Source organism: Theobroma cacao, chromosome 1, assembly GCF_000208745.1.
Source record: "Theobroma cacao cultivar B97-61/B2 chromosome 1, Criollo_cocoa_genome_V2, whole genome shotgun sequence".
In the NCBI taxonomy this organism is placed as follows: Eukaryota; Viridiplantae; Streptophyta; class Magnoliopsida; order Malvales; family Malvaceae; genus Theobroma; species Theobroma cacao.
The window spans coordinates 5,268,845-5,287,893 of record NC_030850.1 but is presented as its reverse complement, the minus strand read 5'-3'; the positions used below and the strand labels follow the sequence as shown (position 1 = coordinate 5,287,893).

General features: G+C 32.5%; 1 protein-coding gene across 1 annotated transcript; it reads left to right on the top strand.

Moving 5' to 3' along the window:
- On the top strand, positions 9,759-18,880 carry LOC18611563 (calmodulin-binding transcription activator 3). Its single transcript, XM_007047883.2, has 13 exons — positions 9,759-10,086; positions 10,598-10,717; positions 11,495-11,610; positions 11,812-11,900; positions 12,807-12,849; positions 14,032-14,239; positions 14,389-14,502; positions 14,595-14,875; positions 15,407-15,952; positions 16,122-16,807; positions 17,189-17,768; positions 17,938-18,261; positions 18,553-18,880. The coding sequence occupies exons 1-13, from the start codon at positions 10,047-10,049 to the stop codon at positions 18,661-18,663; spliced, it is 3,258 nt and encodes a 1,085-aa protein (XP_007047945.2). The 5' UTR covers positions 9,759-10,046; the 3' UTR covers positions 18,664-18,880.

Sequence of the window (19,049 nt, the reverse complement as noted above, 5' to 3'; positions counted from 1 at the left end):
CCGGTATGAGAGAGAGGGAGGATTTGGGTTGCTGCCGGTTAGGTAGAAAGGCCAAAGAGTGAGCTTTTTAATGAGGAAAAAAAGCTAGTGAAAGAGCAGAGTAAAAAAGAGCTAATGAGAAAGGGGTGAGCAGCAAAAGAAAGAAAAAAAAAGAGAAAAAAAAAAGAAAAGAAAAAGAAGAAAAAGGCTCTAAGTTTATATTTATAAATGTTGAAATTAATACTATATAATTGCAACTTTGATTGTACAAATGTATAATCATACTTGTCATTGTTGTAAATTGATGATTTTTATACTTTGATTCAATTTTATTGAAAATAATTTGTGTTTGAATTTTAACAAAAAAATATTAAAGGAACGATGGTTAAAAGGAAGCATTCAAAATCGAGACCTAGATCAACAAATGCCTCTAGAAGTATGCCTTAGCCTACAAATCCTAGTGCGTTTGCTGATCTATCCATTCAATGACAGATGCAGCAAGAGTATAATGATGTGCCCTCTGAGACACATTTTTTGTTGGGTGCATTTGCAGAGCAAGTAGAAAATGAAACATCTACTCACGATTCTCGTAGATCCCCATCTATTGATTTAGGTGCAAGTGTAGATGACACATCCTCAAGGTTAAGAGGTAGAGGGCCTAATGTAGGATTACAGACTCTTGTAGATCCATCTGACAGATTGCGTATAACTTCTATTGGGGAGAGGTATGTTATCTTGTTATATTTGTTAATGAAATTGTTATATTTGTTATAAATTTTAATACATAATTTTTTTTTATATTCTACATGTACTTTTTTCGAGCGATGGAGAGGGAAAAGTGGTATTTATTTTGTTCAATGCAACGCAGTATCCCTATATAGATAGTTACTATGAAGTAGATTTAGTCAATGAGAGTAAAGGTAAGCCTATTCCACCACCTTCAACAACACAGGCACCAACTCTTGAGACAAAACACCACCACTTTTCAGCTATCTTGATTTTGTGGTTGGACAGCGAGTAATATTTTTTAAATCACAACTTTATCTTTTGCCATGGAATCTTAGACCATATTAGGGGAACACCTTTAAGGTGGTAAAGATTCATCCTTATGATGTTATTGAGATTTATAATGGATTTACCGAACCAGTCAAGGTTAATAAAAAAAGTCTCTAGCCATATAAAGTAGTGCAGAATGGGGTACCATAGTCAAGCTAGTGATTATAAAAAAATGCTTTTTGGAAGGCAACCCAATTTTTTTCCTAGGTGTGATTGGCTACCTATTGACTCGATTCTAATCGACGATATATTAAATTAGTTTTAGATCTGTCGAAAGAACGTTAAACTTGTCTACGATTTTTAAAGTTGGGTTTGAGAGTACGAATAAGCACGAGAAAGGATTAGCACCCCTGTGACACCCGTTCCACGAACGGTACCACTTAACTATAGGTTATCCTATTTGAACCTTAATTATTTAATTTATTTCATTGTGTTCCCTTAATTATCATTTATTTTTTTACCCTCTATTTTGTTAGCAAATTAAAATATTTTATTTGATTTTACGGGTGTGACGCGCACATGATGTGTTTGAGAAATGCATGGCATAAAACACAAATAATGTCAGACGAAAACCTTTCATTGAGGATATATCCCGGATCTGCCCATCATACTGGTGTGATTCGGGGATATTCTCTCACCTAAGGAATTATCCAAAAAACTTACCTTCGCAAATTAAATGAATAAATCCCATCATCGGGGTAATCATTCGTGTTTTTAGAAAAAATAGCATTTTCGTAAATTCATACTATTACGAGCATAAGCCTCTTATTAAAGATATTCTTCACGCCCTCCCGTCGTACTGGTGGGACCTGAAAGTATCTCTTCACCTAAGAAATTTCTCGAAAAAATCTCGCCTTCGCAAAATCCTTCGAAAACTCCAATCATCGAAGCTTATACTTGTGTACATAAAATATCTACATGCCATGACATTTAACGATACAATAGTGATGTGTCATGCGCCTACGAAGTTTAATATTTGTTTCTTATCTTAAAAAAATATTATTTTTCTTTGTATGTATATATATATATATATCATGAATATATATTTTGTATTTACTTATAGTTCTTATATAACCATTTTATTTCATTATGTATTTTTGCAATGTGAATATTTATTTATTTTGCTATATAAACTTCCCCAAAAATCATTTTTTAACCCAATATTTTTATTCCATAATTATTATTATTTGCGTATATATGTTTTTTATAAATTTATGTATATAATTTTTTTATGATTATATAAATATGCCTTTATCTTTTAGCCATACTCATTATTATGATGAGTTTATTTTTTTTTAATTTTGATTTTTATTAATCATTTATCATCATGAATTTCATTATTTTATATAATCCTATATTCTGTTAAAAAACGTCATATATATTTTTTATGCATCCCATTTTTTATATTTATTATTATTATTGTTTATATTTATTATTATTAGTATTTCCTTATTTCTTTTGTTTTTATATTTTTGACTAGTTAATAATTAAGTATATGTAATTTTTATTTATTTAGGATTAGAAATATCAAAATTTAAAATTAAACCATCTCATCGTACTGGTGGAGTCTTAATTTAAATCTCGATCCTATAAAAAGTTTATTCGAAATTACAACTTTTCGCGTTTTAAATAAACATCCCATCATTGGTGCAACTTATATATTATCCCCGTGATTAACATTGAAGTACTTTGAGATCTGATTTACATTTTTTCCTATTATTAATGTTGATCCTAAATATACATTTTATTATTATAATTATTATTTTCCTTACCTCACCATTTTTAACACTTGACAACAAATGTCTACTTTTTACTTTTTTTATTTTTTTTTATTTTTTACTAATCATTTATTTATTCCTATATCATTTTTTTTTTTACTTTAGCTAAATCTATTACAATAACTATATTTTCTCTAGACATTTACTCTTTATTTACATACACATATATACACACACACACACACACACTTCACTTACCTAACTCCATATATTTTTATAAATACATATTCATTTAAACATATTTAAAACATTTTTGTTATTTTCTGCTATTATTATTTTTTTATATTCTTCTATTTGTTTTAATTTCCAAACCATAAAATATCATCTAAAAATTTTTAAAATATTATGCTAAAGTAATTTAAATTCACTCTATATCATCAAATAATAAATTTTTAACCAAATAAAGTGGGTTAGACCCAAATGACCCAAATCACAACTAATCCACAAACATAAGGAGGAAGGTTTTACCTTTTGGGGCTATGACTCGCCCAGGTTAAACAACCTACAAGAAGACACCAAACTTGCAACACCAGCCCACCAAGCTTCAAACAAAATGCACCGTTTGGTGCTTTGCACGACGTGTGAATTTTGTGGGGAAGGACATTCCAATGACAATTGTCCCATCTATTATGGGTTTTGTCAATTTGTTGGAAATAGGCAACATAACAATCCCTATTCCAACACTTATAATCCTGGTTGGAGGAATCATTCTAATTTTTCATGAAATAACAACCAAGGGTCTTCATCAATGGCTAAGTCAAACTTTCCCCCTGGATTTCCATCTGGAGCCTTTATGCCAGAGAAAAAGCCTTCGATGGAGGATATGATCATGCAATTCATGACAAAGACTGATGCATTCATAACAAAGACTGATGCCTTCATTCAAAATCAAACAGCTTCAATTAGAAATCTTGAGATACAAATGGGCCGACTTGCCAGTGCTTTAAATTCTAGACCTCAAGGTACCTTACCAAGTGATGCTGAACCCAGTCCAAAAAAAGAAGGTAAGGAACATTGTATGGCAATCACTCTCTGCAATGGAAAATAGGTACGTAAAGAGGTAACTAATCAAGCATTAAATCTTGAGATTTTAATTCAATATGATGAGAAAGAAATTAAAAAAGATGCTGAAAAAGATATTGTGGTTGAAAAATCTGCTGAAAATTCAAAAGAAAAATCACAATATGCTCCCACACTTCCACCACCTTTTCCTCAATGTTTTCAAAAGCAAAAACTTGACAAATAATTTCAGAGATTTCTTGAGGTATTTAAAAAATTGCATATTAATATTCTTTTTACTGAAGCTTTAGAACAAATGCTAAGTTATCTTAAATTCTTGAACGACATGCTGACCAAAAAGAGGAAATTGGAAGAGTTTGAGACAGTTGCACTTACTGAAGAGTGTAGTACTATAATCCAGAATAAGCTTCCACCAAAGCTTAAAGATCCAAGGAGTTTTTCTATTCCTTGCACTATTTGTAGTTTTAAAATTTCTAAAGCTTTATGTGATTTAGGTGCTAGTGTTTCAATAATACCTTTGTCTATTGCTAGAAAACTTGGATTTCAAGAGATACAACCTACTATAGTTACCTTGCAATTAGCAGACAGAACAATCAAGCACCCAGTTGGGATTATAGAGGATGTTTTGCTTAAAGTTGGGCATTTATACATTCTAGTGGACTTCATTGTGCTTGAGATTGAAGATGATGTTGAAATTCCTCTTATTTTGGAAAGATCATTCTTAGCTACAGCTGGAGCAATTATTGATGTGAAGAATGGCAAAATAACTTTCAGAATTAAGGAAGAGGAAGTGATATTTAATTTGTTCAATGCAACTAGTATCCCTATACAGATAGTTGCCATAAAGTGGATTTAGTCAATGAGGGTAAAGGTAAGCCTATTCCACCACCTTTAACAACGTAAGCGCCAACTCTTGAGACAAAACCACCACCACTTTCCAGCTATCTTGATTTTGTAGTTGGACAGTGAGTAGTACTTTCTGATTCACAACTCTATGTTTTGCCATAAAATCTTAGACTATATTGGAGGAACAAGTTTAAGGTGGTAAAGATCCATCCTTATGATATTATCGAGATTTATAGTAGACTTACCGGAGCAGTCAAGATCAATAAAGAAAATCTCGAGCAGTATAAAGTAGTGCAGAAGGGGGTATCATAGTCAAGTTAATGACTATAAAAAAACGCTTATTGGGAGGCAACCTAAGCACTCTAACTTACTTTATTTTTATTTATTTAATTATTAAATTAGTAACACTTTTTTTTATTTATGCAGGTTCATAAAAAAATTTTAATTTTTTTTTTAAAATTCAAAAAAAAATATCAAAAAAATATATTTCAAAAAAAAATTACATGTAAAAAAATAAATATTTCAAAAAAAAAATTTCAAAAAAAAAGAAAAATTTTCAAAAAAAAATTTATAAAAACAAATTTAAAAAAGAATGGTAAGCTACTGCTTAGCGAGCTTCCAACAACGTGAGCCGCGGCTTCGTAAAAAAAAAAAAGAGGCCATTTGCACGTGGGTCGCTGCTCCCACATGGGGTACGCCCCCCCCCCCCCCTCCCCCCCCCCCCCCTCTGAATTGGCAACCCACTACTCACCATTATGTGGGTAGCCCATTAACTAAACCCAATTCCTTTTTCTTATTTGGACTACCCATTTACCCATTACCCAACAAAAAAAAAACTTTTTCTTTATTTATTTTCTTTTCAATTAATTTTATTTATTATTTATTTTATTTCTCTACATTATTTATTTATTTTTTGTAGTAAAAAAAAATTCCTCCAAGTGGCAATGAAGATGATAACAATAAATAGGAGAATTAGAGCTTTTAAAAAATTCATTCAATCATCAGGGGAGTATTCTTGACATTTTCTTTATTTTTTTTAACATTGAGGATCATGTTTAGTTTAAGTTTGGAGGGGTGAATTTATTTTTCTGATGATGAATATTCTGTGAAAGTTTTAGCTCTAATTTTATTTGCATGCGTATTTATAATTAATATAGGATTAGTTGGTCAAAGAATTTATTTCTTGTTGAACCTTAGGAATCTAGAAGTAAAGTTGTGCCAATTTTTTTCAATGATTTTTTTCTTATCCAATGATGATAACTAGTTGTTTCGAATTTTTAGCCTTTGATGAATAAGGCTTTTGTTTGGATTCATGATAAATCTTTTGTTAAGTGTCATTGTTGGGATGTGATTTTCACAATTTTGAGCACTATATCTTTTACTTTGAATTATTTTGTATATCTAGAGAAGGTTTATATTGATGTAAATTTTATATTATATCATGAATTCTAGAATTTGCTTGATTTTATCTTGAGGTGAAATTTTAGGCAATACTTAGTTAGGGATATGATTTAGGTCATCTTTGGACCGTTTGAGCCTAAAAAGTCAATCTTATTAAATCTTTATCCCTAGTATACCCTTTTTGAGCCTAATTTCTCTTTTCTTTGTTTAACTACATAATAATTGAGCTTAACCTTAAAATTAAATTTCAATTTTGCAACCCTCACTCCTAAACATGTATATTGTTTTAGGAAATATAAATTGAACTAAATGTTGAAAAAGGTGGAAAGGTGACGTTGATGAAAAAAAAAATTTCAAAATATGCAAAGTTACCCCACTACCTGCAATGCAAAGAAAATAAGTTTGGAGGTCTGAAATTGTGAAAAAAAAAAATGTGTTGAATGAAAGAAAAGTTCAAATATGAAAAAAAAAAGGTGTACTAGGAGAAGAAAAATAGAGCTCTATATATATAGGTCCTATAATAATTATGTGCTTAGGATGATTTAAGCCACATTAATATCCTTTATCATACCTTGACCCTAGCCATACATTACAAGCTTTATAAAGTCCTATTGATCCCTAGCTTTGTATTGGTCTACATTAGTGCAGAGAGAGATGAAAAGTAAATCTATGAAAATCTAGTACTAATTTGAAATTTATATTGGCATAAACTCATTCGGATGTCATGATATTCTTGGTAAAAAATTTCACACACACACAGAAATCCATTCGAGAATATGCTTGCATTAGAATTGAAACATGAATTTGAATGAGGCCTATATGTTTCATTAGGTTAATTATTAATAGACATACTTTTGAAAAAATTATAAAAAAATCATTGAGTTGGTGCACGTTATCTTTAGTAATAGTAGTAGTAGGAGTAACTATATTTATGTTAATTCTCATTAAGTGAATTTGAATTTCGTAAGTTAGTTTTTTTTTTGTTTATATTTTGCTTGAGGACTAGCAAAATTTTAAGTTTACGGGTGTGATAACTCTATGATATAGAGTTATTTGAACTAAATTTTGGTAATAATTTAGTTTAGTTCTTATAATAATGCATAGAAATTAATAGTTCTTATTTAATTATTTGAAATTAGTTATTTTAGGTGAGTCAATCTAATCGTGGTTAATTTTATGTTTGATTTGGTGTTAATATGGTTAAGATAGGTTGTTATTAATTTAATTGAGCTTTTGTAGGTGTTTGATGAAAGAAGAATTTTAATGAAAGAAGAAGAGCAATTTCAAGGTGCAGACTTCTAATACATATATTTCGGTTTTTTGGTCATAACTTTAGTTACAAAACTCCAAATGAAGCAATTCTTGGACCATTAGAAAGATAAGAGAAAAATCTACAACTTTTATATTTATACTTTGCCCAGTTCAGCTTGTAGGATGGTCAAAAATCTTATTAAAAGTTGATGCATTGTAGTAGTCTTAGAGCAATTATGATTTCTGTTAATTAATTGGGCAATGCTGTGACTTACAGAGTCTAATGAGGACATCCCAGCTGAAATTGACTTCTTTCTTCACCCAATTTAGCTTAACTTTAAAGTCTATAAAAACAACTTTTAGGAAAACTTCAAGGGAAGAGAAGAAAACACTGGATTGACAACTGAGAGTCAAGCTACAGAGTCATTAAAGGAATTTGAAGAATTCAAGGAGATTTGGAGATCAAGAATACATTCCTTGGTTTTTTTCTATTTTTTTGTTATTCTTTTATTCTCTTAGTTTTAATATGTAAATTTTATTCAATGATGATATATGACTTGATGAAGAATTAAATTGTTAATTTAAGATTATGATTAAACTCAATATGTAGTCTGAATTATTTATCTCTCTTTTACTTATATTTGATGGATTTAAGTTGTTTATTTTATTATGTTCTTAATGCTTATAGTTGACTGGCCACCAATTAGATTGAATTAGAAACCTAGGTTAAATATTGACGAAGGAGATTTAGGTAGACCTTGAATAGAATAGCGTATGATCGAATACACTTAGTTGATTTGATTTGCATATAGGATAGACATACATCTATAAGCCATACGTAGCCAAAATTAGAGCACAAACTTAATGAATATTTCTTTAATATAATTTGCATAGACATATAGTAAATTATTTGGGAAAGGTATTTTTATAAGAAATTCGACAGAGACTTGTAAATAATTTAGGACTATAGGTTAGCAACTTAATCCATTAAACTGAGTTAAGAGAGAGAGAGGTAATAATTAGATAAAGTATTGAGGGATATCATAATCTTAGGTCTGGTAGTCATTCAAATTTAATAAAGTAAATTTGCTTATAGATTTTAGATTAAGTTTTAGTTTTTGTTATTAGTTTATTAATTAAAATTTTTCTTTTTAATTTTAATTGTTTAGATAAAATTAAGGTATGTTAATTTTAGTAGTTAACTATAAAGATTAATTTAATTATCTGTGGGATTGATACTTTACTCATCTCTATATTATCTTTGCGATACGTACATTTGCGTTAGTAGAAAATTGAACAACAATGATTTCACCTCTATTAGGTGCAATTTCATGCTCCTGGCAGAGCTCTTTGCATTATACGATTTTGGTTTTTTGCTAGCTGGCCTTTTTGGTTCTGTTATTTGTGTCCTCTGAAAAGTTTTTTAACTAATCTTGCTTTAATCATCATTTTGTCTGTTTTGATTTTGTTTAATTCGATTTTCCTCTAATTGCCTCTTTTGGACTTGTTTCTGGGCCACAAACCCAAGAATTAATATCCATTTTAAAACCGGTTGAAATTGGGTTTAAATTGTGAAATTATTAAAGTAAAATAAGGTAAAGACAAATAGTAAAAACAAATGCAATATAAAAATACATATAAATTGAAATTGAAATTGTGTCTACAGTTGATGTAGTAAGAGTAAAAAGATAATTTTACCCTTAATTAATTTTTATAATTATTATTATTTAATTTTATTTTTTTATTAATTAAAAAAAACTCTCTAATCTAGGGAGCTCCGATCGGGCTTCCTTTCTTGGGGAGTTGGGGAGCACCAATCGTGCTCTTTTTTTAAAAATATATATATAATAATAATTTTTAAATTAATAACATAAAAAGATACTTTAGTCTTTTTATAATTTTGAAATTATTTAAAATTTCATAAATAATTCACAGACTTTCTCAAATATTATACATTATAAGTATAATTAAATTAAGCCCTCGAGTATTTAGCTTATTGGTTGGTATATAATCTATTGTCTTAAGAATAGGGTTCGAATCCTCCCTCCCTCAATTGTAAAAAAAAAAAAGTATAACTAAATGAAAAATTCTTTTTAGTATAAAAGATTAGGAGTTAGCGTTTTGATTGGAAGTTAAATTTTCTACTTAATTCCAACCCCATTATTACTGCTTGAGCTAAGTGGTTATGTCCAAGTGACAATTGTTCACAAGTGAAAGTTGAGACACAGCTAATTTATTATCTTTCTTTAATCATTTAAAATCAGCTATATTATTTTATGATATTTGGAAAATTTTTTTGTTTAATACAGTTCCTAATTAAACAATATTAAAAAAATGCGGGTGAGTATTCTAAAGAAAAGGAAAAAGAAGGGAAGATATTTAAAATAAAAACTACAGTAAAAGAAGTATCCCGGAACAGACGTCAAAGAGTGGACTAAACTGAACTGAAAGACTAACACGTTGATTCCTGGCTGATAGTTCCATTTCCTCTCTCTTTCTCCTGTATATGCTACAATAAATTTTCAATATTTGGTATTTTGTTAAGAAGGCAAATTAAAACTTTCCTTGAGGGTGCGCTTCCTTGATTACCCACTTTCTCTTTTCTCGAAAAACCGCGTTTTTCTTATAGCTTTAACGGATCGTAAAGGCCTCCAACTTCACTTTTTTGAGCTAAGAAAGATAGTTAAAAGAGAAAAGAGAAAGAAACTAAAGATTATGGCAGAGACTAGGCACTATGGCCTTAGCAATCAACTGGGTATGTATATAATTGACTCTTCTATCTCCTCTTACTTCTTTTTTTTTTCAATTTTTTGCGTTATTATTCACTTGGGTTTTTAGTGAAAGTAAAATTTTGCTTGGTTTTTTCCACTGCTTTCTTTTTTTTATGGTTCAATTTACAGTTAAACTTTGTCCTTTTATACCTATATTAATGTTTAGTTTATGAGGTGGGTTTTAATTGCATTTTGTTTGCAAGATTTGATTTGATAAAAAGAGTATTAGCTTAATTGAGTATTTTTTATGCTGCAAAAAAGTATTTAAGAAGGGTATTCAATTTTTATTGAAAAAGAAGAAACTTAGGGTCAAAATTCGAAAGGAAATGATAATGTGATGATATTGTTGTATAGAAAACGTGTATTATCTTGGCATTAGGAGTAGCTTTTACTTTAACAAGTTAATGTGAGGGTTTGAGTTATTTCGCAGTTTGTACTTGTTGATTTTAAGTTATATGCATAGATTTTCATTAACTCTCATCTTGTATGGTGCAGATATTGAGCAGATACTAATGGAAGCACAGCACAGGTGGCTAAGGCCAGCTGAAATATGTGAAATTCTTAAAGATTATAAGAAATTTCACATTGCTCCAGAACCTGCACATATGCCACCAAGTATGAACTTTTTTAATTGCATTTGACGGTTCATGCTGTTACATGATGATAATTATCTTGATAAGGTCAAAAATTTTGCTGTCCATACATTAAAATGTAACTTAGTTTTTTGTGATGCTTGCATGATCTTTTGTGATTAGGACTTTTGGAATGTATTTCATAATTGTTGATTGTTTGTTTACTCATTCCTCCCCATTTCCAATTCCTTCTAATTTTCTAGTTCTGTTTGTTTATATGGTTTCAATTCACATTTCCTAGAGATATCTTTAACTTGAGGAATTGCAGTGGTCATTTTCTTTTTATCAAATATTCTTTTGAGGGGCTCTCCTTTTCAATTATTTTATTCTGTTTCTTAGGTATTGTATTGGGATTTGGATCGTGCTTCAGACATACAACCATTTATGCTGACCTCTTGGAAATTAAATTACTATGTTGACCTCTAAATATTATTGGCTTATTGGTTCCTAAAATCTACTGATATTTGATTTTTGATTAGAAAAAAAGAAAAAAAAGCTTTGTGTATTTGGGTATTAAGTTGACCTCTTCTTTAACTGATAATTTGTAGATTATGGATAACCAAATCATTTACAGTTTAGGGCTTGTCTTAATACTTTTTTTATTCAAGATTACTTATCTTGGGTTTGATTCATCATCTTCTCCCATAATGAGCATAAACATGTATACTACTAATAATATATAGTTGCTTTGATTGTGTGTCCTACGTGTGCTCAGATACCAAATTGAATTCTCCAAACTTAAGATTCGTCTCATTTTCAGGTGGTTCGCTTTTTCTTTTTGATCGAAAGGTGCTGAGATACTTTAGAAAGGATGGCCATAACTGGAGGAAGAAAAAGGATGGCAAAACAGTGAAGGAAGCTCATGAGAGACTCAAGGTAAGAATCTGGCTCATCTTGTTTTTCATTTTTTGGAAAGAAGGCACCCCTCTAAAGCTGATATTATGCAGCTATGCCCTAGTAACTTGCTTGTACATTTTTTTTTTATAATTTGATTCTTTTGGGGAAGAGGGAACACATTTCGTATGAAATTTTCTGTGCTTTTAGTGAAAAACTTTGGACAAATGGAAATCTTTTCAGGCTGGAAGCATTGATGTTCTGCATTGCTATTATGCTCATGGAGAAGATAACGAAAATTTTCAAAGACGCAGTTATTGGATGCTTGAAGAGTGAGTCTTTAAAAGTTTGTGCGGTCGTAGATGTTTTCACAATGTTGTGTGTGCGTATACGTGTTGTTATGTCTTAGTTAAAATAATAAAATACTCAGTTTTAGTTACTTATCTTATAGGCTAGCTATGGAATAAGCTTTGATGATTAGTTCTTGTATTCAATGAAATAATAGTTGAATGTGATTTTTTAAAAATCTTCCTCTGTAAAGTTCTATGGAGTTTGATTGTCTAAAGGTAGGTGGTGGAGAAATTAATATTCTAAAATTTTTGCAGTGAAATCCTATCTGGAAGATTCATGTTATCCTTTGTTTCCTTGCTCTTGAATTTTTCTATTATGAAAACTTGAACCTAGGATTTAATTTATTTCATGTTAGTTAAACTGATGCACAAAGGCAACTCTGCTCACATTATAGAATTTTTTTCCTTTTGCAAAAGCCTGTACTCTGCCCATGTATTCTCTCTTTGTTTGTTAATAGGACGGTTCTATATTACATGCATTTAGAAATTTTTATTTATTAGTTCCATCACAAAGATAGTTTTTATATTTAATTAAAATGTGAGAAGTTCTGCTTTGAGATAAAGAAAACGTATTCAAAATTTGATTTGTATCTGTTCCTTTTGACGAGGTTCACATAAAGCAATATTAAACTTAAGATTCCTTGTATTTTCATGGTGTTTTTTTGCTTTATGGTAGTAGAATATCTGACAAGCAATGTGTTAAAGTTGGTGGCGATTGCTAATTTCAGCAATCAATTCTACTAATATGGATCATGTTTGTTTGTTCTGAAATGCATGTGCTATTTGCTTGAAATTGTAATTAGTTTCTTTGCTGTAGTATTAATCTATGGAGGGGCTTGTTATTAAGCTCCCTCTTTGGTCGCTGACATAATTAACTACTGTGTGTAGGGATCTCTCACACATTGTTCTAGTTCACTATCGAGAAGTAAAGGTCAGACCTTATTCTATCACAATTTTCTTCTTCCTCCCGTTTATCCATCATCTTTAGAAAGAATTTTAAGGAAAAAGTTTGTTTATGATTTTTTATGGCATAACTCATTAACATGGCTCTTTGGCTGATTGCAATTCGAAATCTAAAGCTGTTTATGTCTACTTTAGATAATAGTCTGGGTGCAGAAATATCAATATTACCTACCCAACATTTTTTTTTTTTGCCTTTTCTTTTCAGGATGTATTGAACTTGTACAGTCTGGATGTCCTAAAAAAGTTGATGCATTCAATTACATTTATTTTTACTTCATTGTTTAATTAAGTGTGCCAAATTTCAGCCAGCCTAAATATTGTGCTCTTGGCTATGATTAAGGATAAAGATCACTTTTTGTACTGTGTTTTATGTTGATGGTGATATATCATAAATCATATAGTTTATACTTTTTTACATATTTAGTTCGAGTTATCTAAGAGTTTGTACATATATAGTTAGTGATACATTAGCTGGTGATTCATGTTAGCTTTTGTTCTCTACTATGCTTAATTGAATAGAGTCTTATCCTATTTGGGCATAAGCATATAAACTTTATACTTCCTCTGTTGCTATCCCCACTATTTGTCCCCTCTCTCCCTCTTTATTTGTTTAGCTATCTCTGTCTAAGCTGTATGGCCATCTGTGCCTTGAACGCTGTTCTTTTTCTTCCTTCCATCTTCTACTGTCTTTTTGGTGCCGTCAACTTGGACCAACTTGCATTGGCTGTTGGAATTGTCACCTTTGTAATGGGACTAGCCATTCTTTACCACTTTACTCCAATTGTTTCCTGAATCAGGAAAACAAAGGTTTCTTAAACAGCTTTTGAGGGAGCATACAGGCTGCTATTTTCTACATTTTCGCACCTTTTCTTTATCGTTGGCTCATTTTAAAGAGCATTAGCATCTGAACAACAACACATACTAAAACATTGGTCCTGAATAATTTCTACAACCTTAAAGGTCTTTGGCATCACAGGATGAAATTGTACATGATCATATACATCTTTTAACTGTGAACCTGGTGTTTTACATTGTTGATTGAATTCAACATTTGTCTCATTCTCTAGTGTTATCAATAAGTTTCTTAAACAGTTCCTATTAAGAGCCATTTAGTTTTAATATTCTGTTTTTGCTTTCTGAAATTTGTCAGGGAAATAGGACAAATTTTAACCGCATCAAAGAGACTGAAGAAGCTATTCCATATTCCCAAGAAACTGAAGGAAGTCTACCCAATTCTGAGATGGAAAGTTCTGTGTCTTCCAGTTTTCATCCTAATAATGGTCAAATTCCTTCAAAAACAACAGATACAACAAGCCTGAACAGTGTGCAGGCATCGGAATATGAAGATGCCGAATCAGGTGTGTTTATTTTAGCTAAATATGGCTCAAATTCCTAATAAATCATAAGGTGCTAATTTTGTGTAATTTTGAAGTCATTACTTCACTTTGAAGATAAATAATGTATTATTGTGTTTCTTATTCTTACCAATGAAGATGATCTGATGCAGACTATAATCATCAAGCAAGTTCACAGTTCAACTCTTTTTTTGAGTTACAACAACCTGTTATGGGGAGGGTTGATTCTGGATTCTCTGATCCTTATGTTCCTCTGTCACATTCAAGTACGCTAGTTGTTTGACATGGTGTTATTCCATTTTTAGTGTTAACTTTGGCCTTTCAGGTTTTGCTAACCACTAATCTTTACTGCTAACAGATGATTATCATGGAAAGCCATCAGGCACTGGTTTTCAACTTACCCAACCAGACAAGAGTAGAGAGTATAATGATGCTGGATTAACATATGAGCCCCAGAAGAACCTTGATTTCACTTCGTGGGAGGATGTGTTGGAAAATTGTACTCCTGGGGTTGAATCTGCACAACATCAACCACCATTTTCCTCAACACAACGTGATACCATGGGGCAGCTATTCAATAACAGCTTTCTTACAAAGCAGGAGTTTGACAATCAGGCACCTGTTCAAGAAGAATGGCAGGTAATGGAGTGATTTACCTTGTTTAGCATATGTAAATTCCAAGTGGAAGTGGTAATTTCCAAAATGATGAATTCTTCTTTGCGATGGTTATCTGTGGTAATGGCTTTGAAAATTCTTGCTTAATAAAGGCTAAGAGTTGAATTGCAATATTTTTAGGAAAAAAAAAAGCATTAATAATGGCAGTTAGGGTCATTGTAATCTTTGAAATTTTTCTAGTTCTCATTCTATTAATTCCTCTTTGTTTTGGGGCTGCTTGTGCAATGTATCTTGGCTAGGTTTGGTTGATTGTAATCTTTGCAATAACTTGGTTATTACGGAATTCTTTTTGCATTGCCATTCAAAAAATAATAATAATAATGGCAGTTAGGGTCATTTCAGCTGTAATTGCACACACAGGTCTTTAAAACCTGTAACCTAGTTTGATATGCTGTAGTTGCATTGCTGCAGTTTCATGCATCTGGCTGGTTATATATGCTACCTTTTCTTCTTCCAATTAATTACTTCTTGGGTTTTAATTTGCCCTCTAAACAGGCTTCTGAAGGTGATTCTTCACATTTATCAAAGTGGCCATTGAATCAGAAATTGCATCCAGACTTGAGATATGATCTTACTTTTAGATTTCATGAACAAGAAGTTAATCACCATGTGCATCCAGACAAGCAACATGATAACTCTATGCAAAATAACGAACAGATAGAGCCCTCAAATGGAAAGCATGGATACGCGCTTAAACCAGATCCAGAGAGCCATTTGACCCTAGAGGGAAAATCCATTAACTCTTCTGCTATGAGACAGCATTTGTTTGATGGTTCTTTAGTGGAAGAAGGTCTGAAGAAGCTTGATAGTTTCAACCGCTGGATGAGTAAAGAACTTGGAGATGTAGATGAATCACATATGCAGTCCAGTTCTGGGGCCTACTGGGATGCGGTTGAAGGTCAAAATGGGGTTGATGTTTCCACTATTCCCTCTCAAGGGCAACTGGATACCTTTTTGCTGGGTCCTTCCTTATCCCAGGATCAGCTTTTCAGCATTATTGATTTTTCGCCAAATTGGGCATACGTAGGCTCGGAAATCAAGGTAAGCTGTAAAAAGTTTTATATGCAAAGCAAGCATTGAAATATCAACAATTTACTGATGATGGGAAATACCGATGAATTAGTTCCTAAATGAAATGGCTTGTAAAAACTCTTCGTTTTCTTATGTTTTAACTTTTCTTTTTCCCTAATTTCTTCCACAACTCACACAGGTCCTCATCACGGGAAGGTTCCTGAAGAGTAGAGATGAGGCCGAAAATTGTAAATGGTCATGCATGTTTGGGGAAGTAGAAGTTCCAGCAGAGGTTATAGCAGATGGAGTTCTTCGTTGCCACACTCCAATACACAAGGCTGGCAGGGTTCCCTTCTATGTTACATGCTCCAACAGATTAGCTTGTAGTGAAGTCCGAGAGTTTGAATACCGAGTCAATCATATGGAAACTATGGATTACCCTTGCAGTAATACCAATGAAATTCTTGACATGCGATTTGGTAGATTGTTGTGCCTTGGCTCCAGGTCTCCGTATTCTATTACCTACAATGTAGCTGATGTGTCCCAGTTGAGTGATGAAATTAATTCATTGCTGAAAGAGGATATCAAGGAATGGGATCAGATGTTGATGCATAACTCCGCAGAAGAGATTTCCCCAGAAAAAATGAAGGAGCAGCTGCTTCAGAAGCTACTGAAAGAGAAGTTGCGTGTATGGCTCTTGCAGAAGGTAGCTGAAGGTGGTAAAGGCCCTAATATATTGGATGACGGTGGCCAAGGTGTCATACATTTTGCAGCTGCTCTTGGCTATGATTGGGCCTTAGAGCCCACTATAGTTGCTGGTGTAAGTGTTAACTTCCGGGATGTGAATGGATGGACTGCACTTCATTGGGCAGCATCTTATGGCAGGTGTGCAACTTGAAAATTGAAGTAGAATTTTCCTCTCTGTCTCTTTTCTTTTTCATCTTTTTAAATATTTTGCTTATGGACCATTTTTACACAAGAAAGGGTATATAGGCTGAAGGTATATTTTAAGTGTGAATTTATCTGAAGAAGGAAAGAATTATTAGTAAAATGGAGCTTGCAAAAAAACTTTGTAGTAGATGCCCCAAATAGGCTTCCAAAAATAATGGTTCCTATGGTAGCAAATACCTTTTAATGGTTGTTTTAGGTACAATGATATGAGACAAAAAAATATTACTTATTCCTTTAGCTTATCTATGTATTATGAATTATGTACTTATTTTAGTCTGTCTGGCTTCCACTGATATCAACTTTCTTTAACATCAGAGAACGCACAGTTGCTTCCCTTATTTCACTGGGTGCAGCTCCTGGAGCATTAACAGATCCAACTCCTAAATATCCTTTAGGCAGAACACCTGCTGACCTGGCCTCTACCAATGGACATAAAGGAATTTCTGGTTATCTTGCAGAATCTGATTTGAGTTTCCACCTTCGATCCCTCAATTTGGATAACCAAGGCAATAACGATACCGTGGATTCTAGAGCAGATGCAATACAGAAAATTTTGGAGAGAAGCACAGCTCCACTCGGCTGTGGGGATGCTTCAGATGGCCCATCGTTAAAAGACTCATTAGCTGCTGTTCGTAATGCCACTCAAGCTGCTGCTCGTATTCATCAAGTCTTCAGGGTGCAGTCCTTCCAGAAAAGGCAGCTAAAAGAGTATGGTGATGGTAAATTTGGAATGTCAAATGAGCGTGCTCTTTCACTTATAGCAGTCAAGTCAAACAAGCCTGGACAACATGATGAGCATGTGCAAGCGGCTGCCATTCGCATACAAAATAAGTTTCGTGGTTGGAAGGGTAGAAAAGAATTTTTAATAATCCGCCAACGGATTGTCAAGATTCAGGTTCAATTGCAACTGCTGCTCTAGTTTATGGTTTTTGCTTTATATTTAGTCATCCCCCTCCCCTTTATCCAGCAAGGATTTTTCGAGACAAGCATAGCTGTTGAATTCTAACTGTTAGTATTTTTAAAAAAAATTGCTTAATTAATTTATTTATTTTTTCTAATGAAAGGCTCATGTAAGAGGCCATCAGGTCAGGAAAACATATAGGAAGATAGTCTGGTCAGTAGGAATTTTGGAGAAGGTGATCTTGCGATGGAGACGGAAAGGAAGTGGTTTGCGTGGATTCAAACCAGAAGCACTCACTGAGGGCTCCAGCATACGTGCACCACCCCCAAAGGAGGATGATTATGATTTCCTGAAAGAAGGAAGGAAGCAAACAGAAGAAAGGTTACAGAAGGCACTAGCCAGAGTGAAGTCCATGGCTCAGAATCCTGCAGGCAGAGATCAATATAGTAGGATGAAGAATGTCGTCACTGAGATCCAAGAGACAAAGGTAATTGAAATATTCTCTCTAATATTTTGTTAGTCGGTAAAAGTACTAGATAGATGATGCCTCTTGCATGATTTCACTTACAGAAGCTTCTTTATTAAACTGAACAAGGAATATTAGCAGAGATGCCCAGAGTTTTCAAATAAATCTTGCTTTTGTGAAATGACTGGGCAAGATCTTGGTATTATATCATGGATGTATCGGTATAAGGAGTTAATAGCATGCATGAAAACCTAGTACTTTATCTGACACAACTGATGTTGCAGAACTTCTCTATTTGAATTAACTTGGCAGGTCATGTACGATAAGGTTCTCAGCAGTACAGAAACAGTTTTGGATGAAGACTTGATTGATCTAGCAAAACTGTTAGATGCTGACACTTTCATGCATACACACCTTGAGTGAACTGATCTCCCGTTATTCTCTTTGTAAATCTTGTTTGACTTTGAGCTGGCGTATCATCAGTAAGTGGTGCTATAATTCATCTGTAAATAACATAACAAGCCGATTCATTTGGTGGTCCTTTACTCATCAAGTGGGTTGGGATTAACAGCTGTATAATTTTGACATATCATTTGATCCATGGCCATGCTACATCTACATGGAGTATTTATTTGCTTGACACTCTTGAGAGTAATATCTCAGTTAGGACCACCCTGTTATCCTTCCAAATGTTGGCCACAGTGGGTGCTGCTCAATGTTAACTGTGCGCCAACAGTTGCTTCTTCTTGTTTCTTTTTCCTAATCAGATAGTCATAGCGGTTGGATCTGATTTGTTTTGTTGGGAAAAC

What these genes read in the sequence shown, in the direction of transcription:
- LOC18611563 (XM_007047883.2), top strand. Translation starts at nt 10,047, where the DNA reads ATGGCAGAGACTAGGCACTATGGCCTTAGCAATCAACTGG. An exon ending in AAGCTCATGAGAGACTCAAG is followed by an intron (nt 11,611 to 11,811) that starts GTAAGAATCTGG and finishes AAATCTTTTCAG; the next exon opens with GCTGGAAGCATTGATGTTCT. An exon ending in CTGTTCAAGAAGAATGGCAG is followed by an intron (nt 14,876 to 15,406) that starts GTAATGGAGTGA and finishes CCCTCTAAACAG; the next exon opens with GCTTCTGAAGGTGATTCTTC.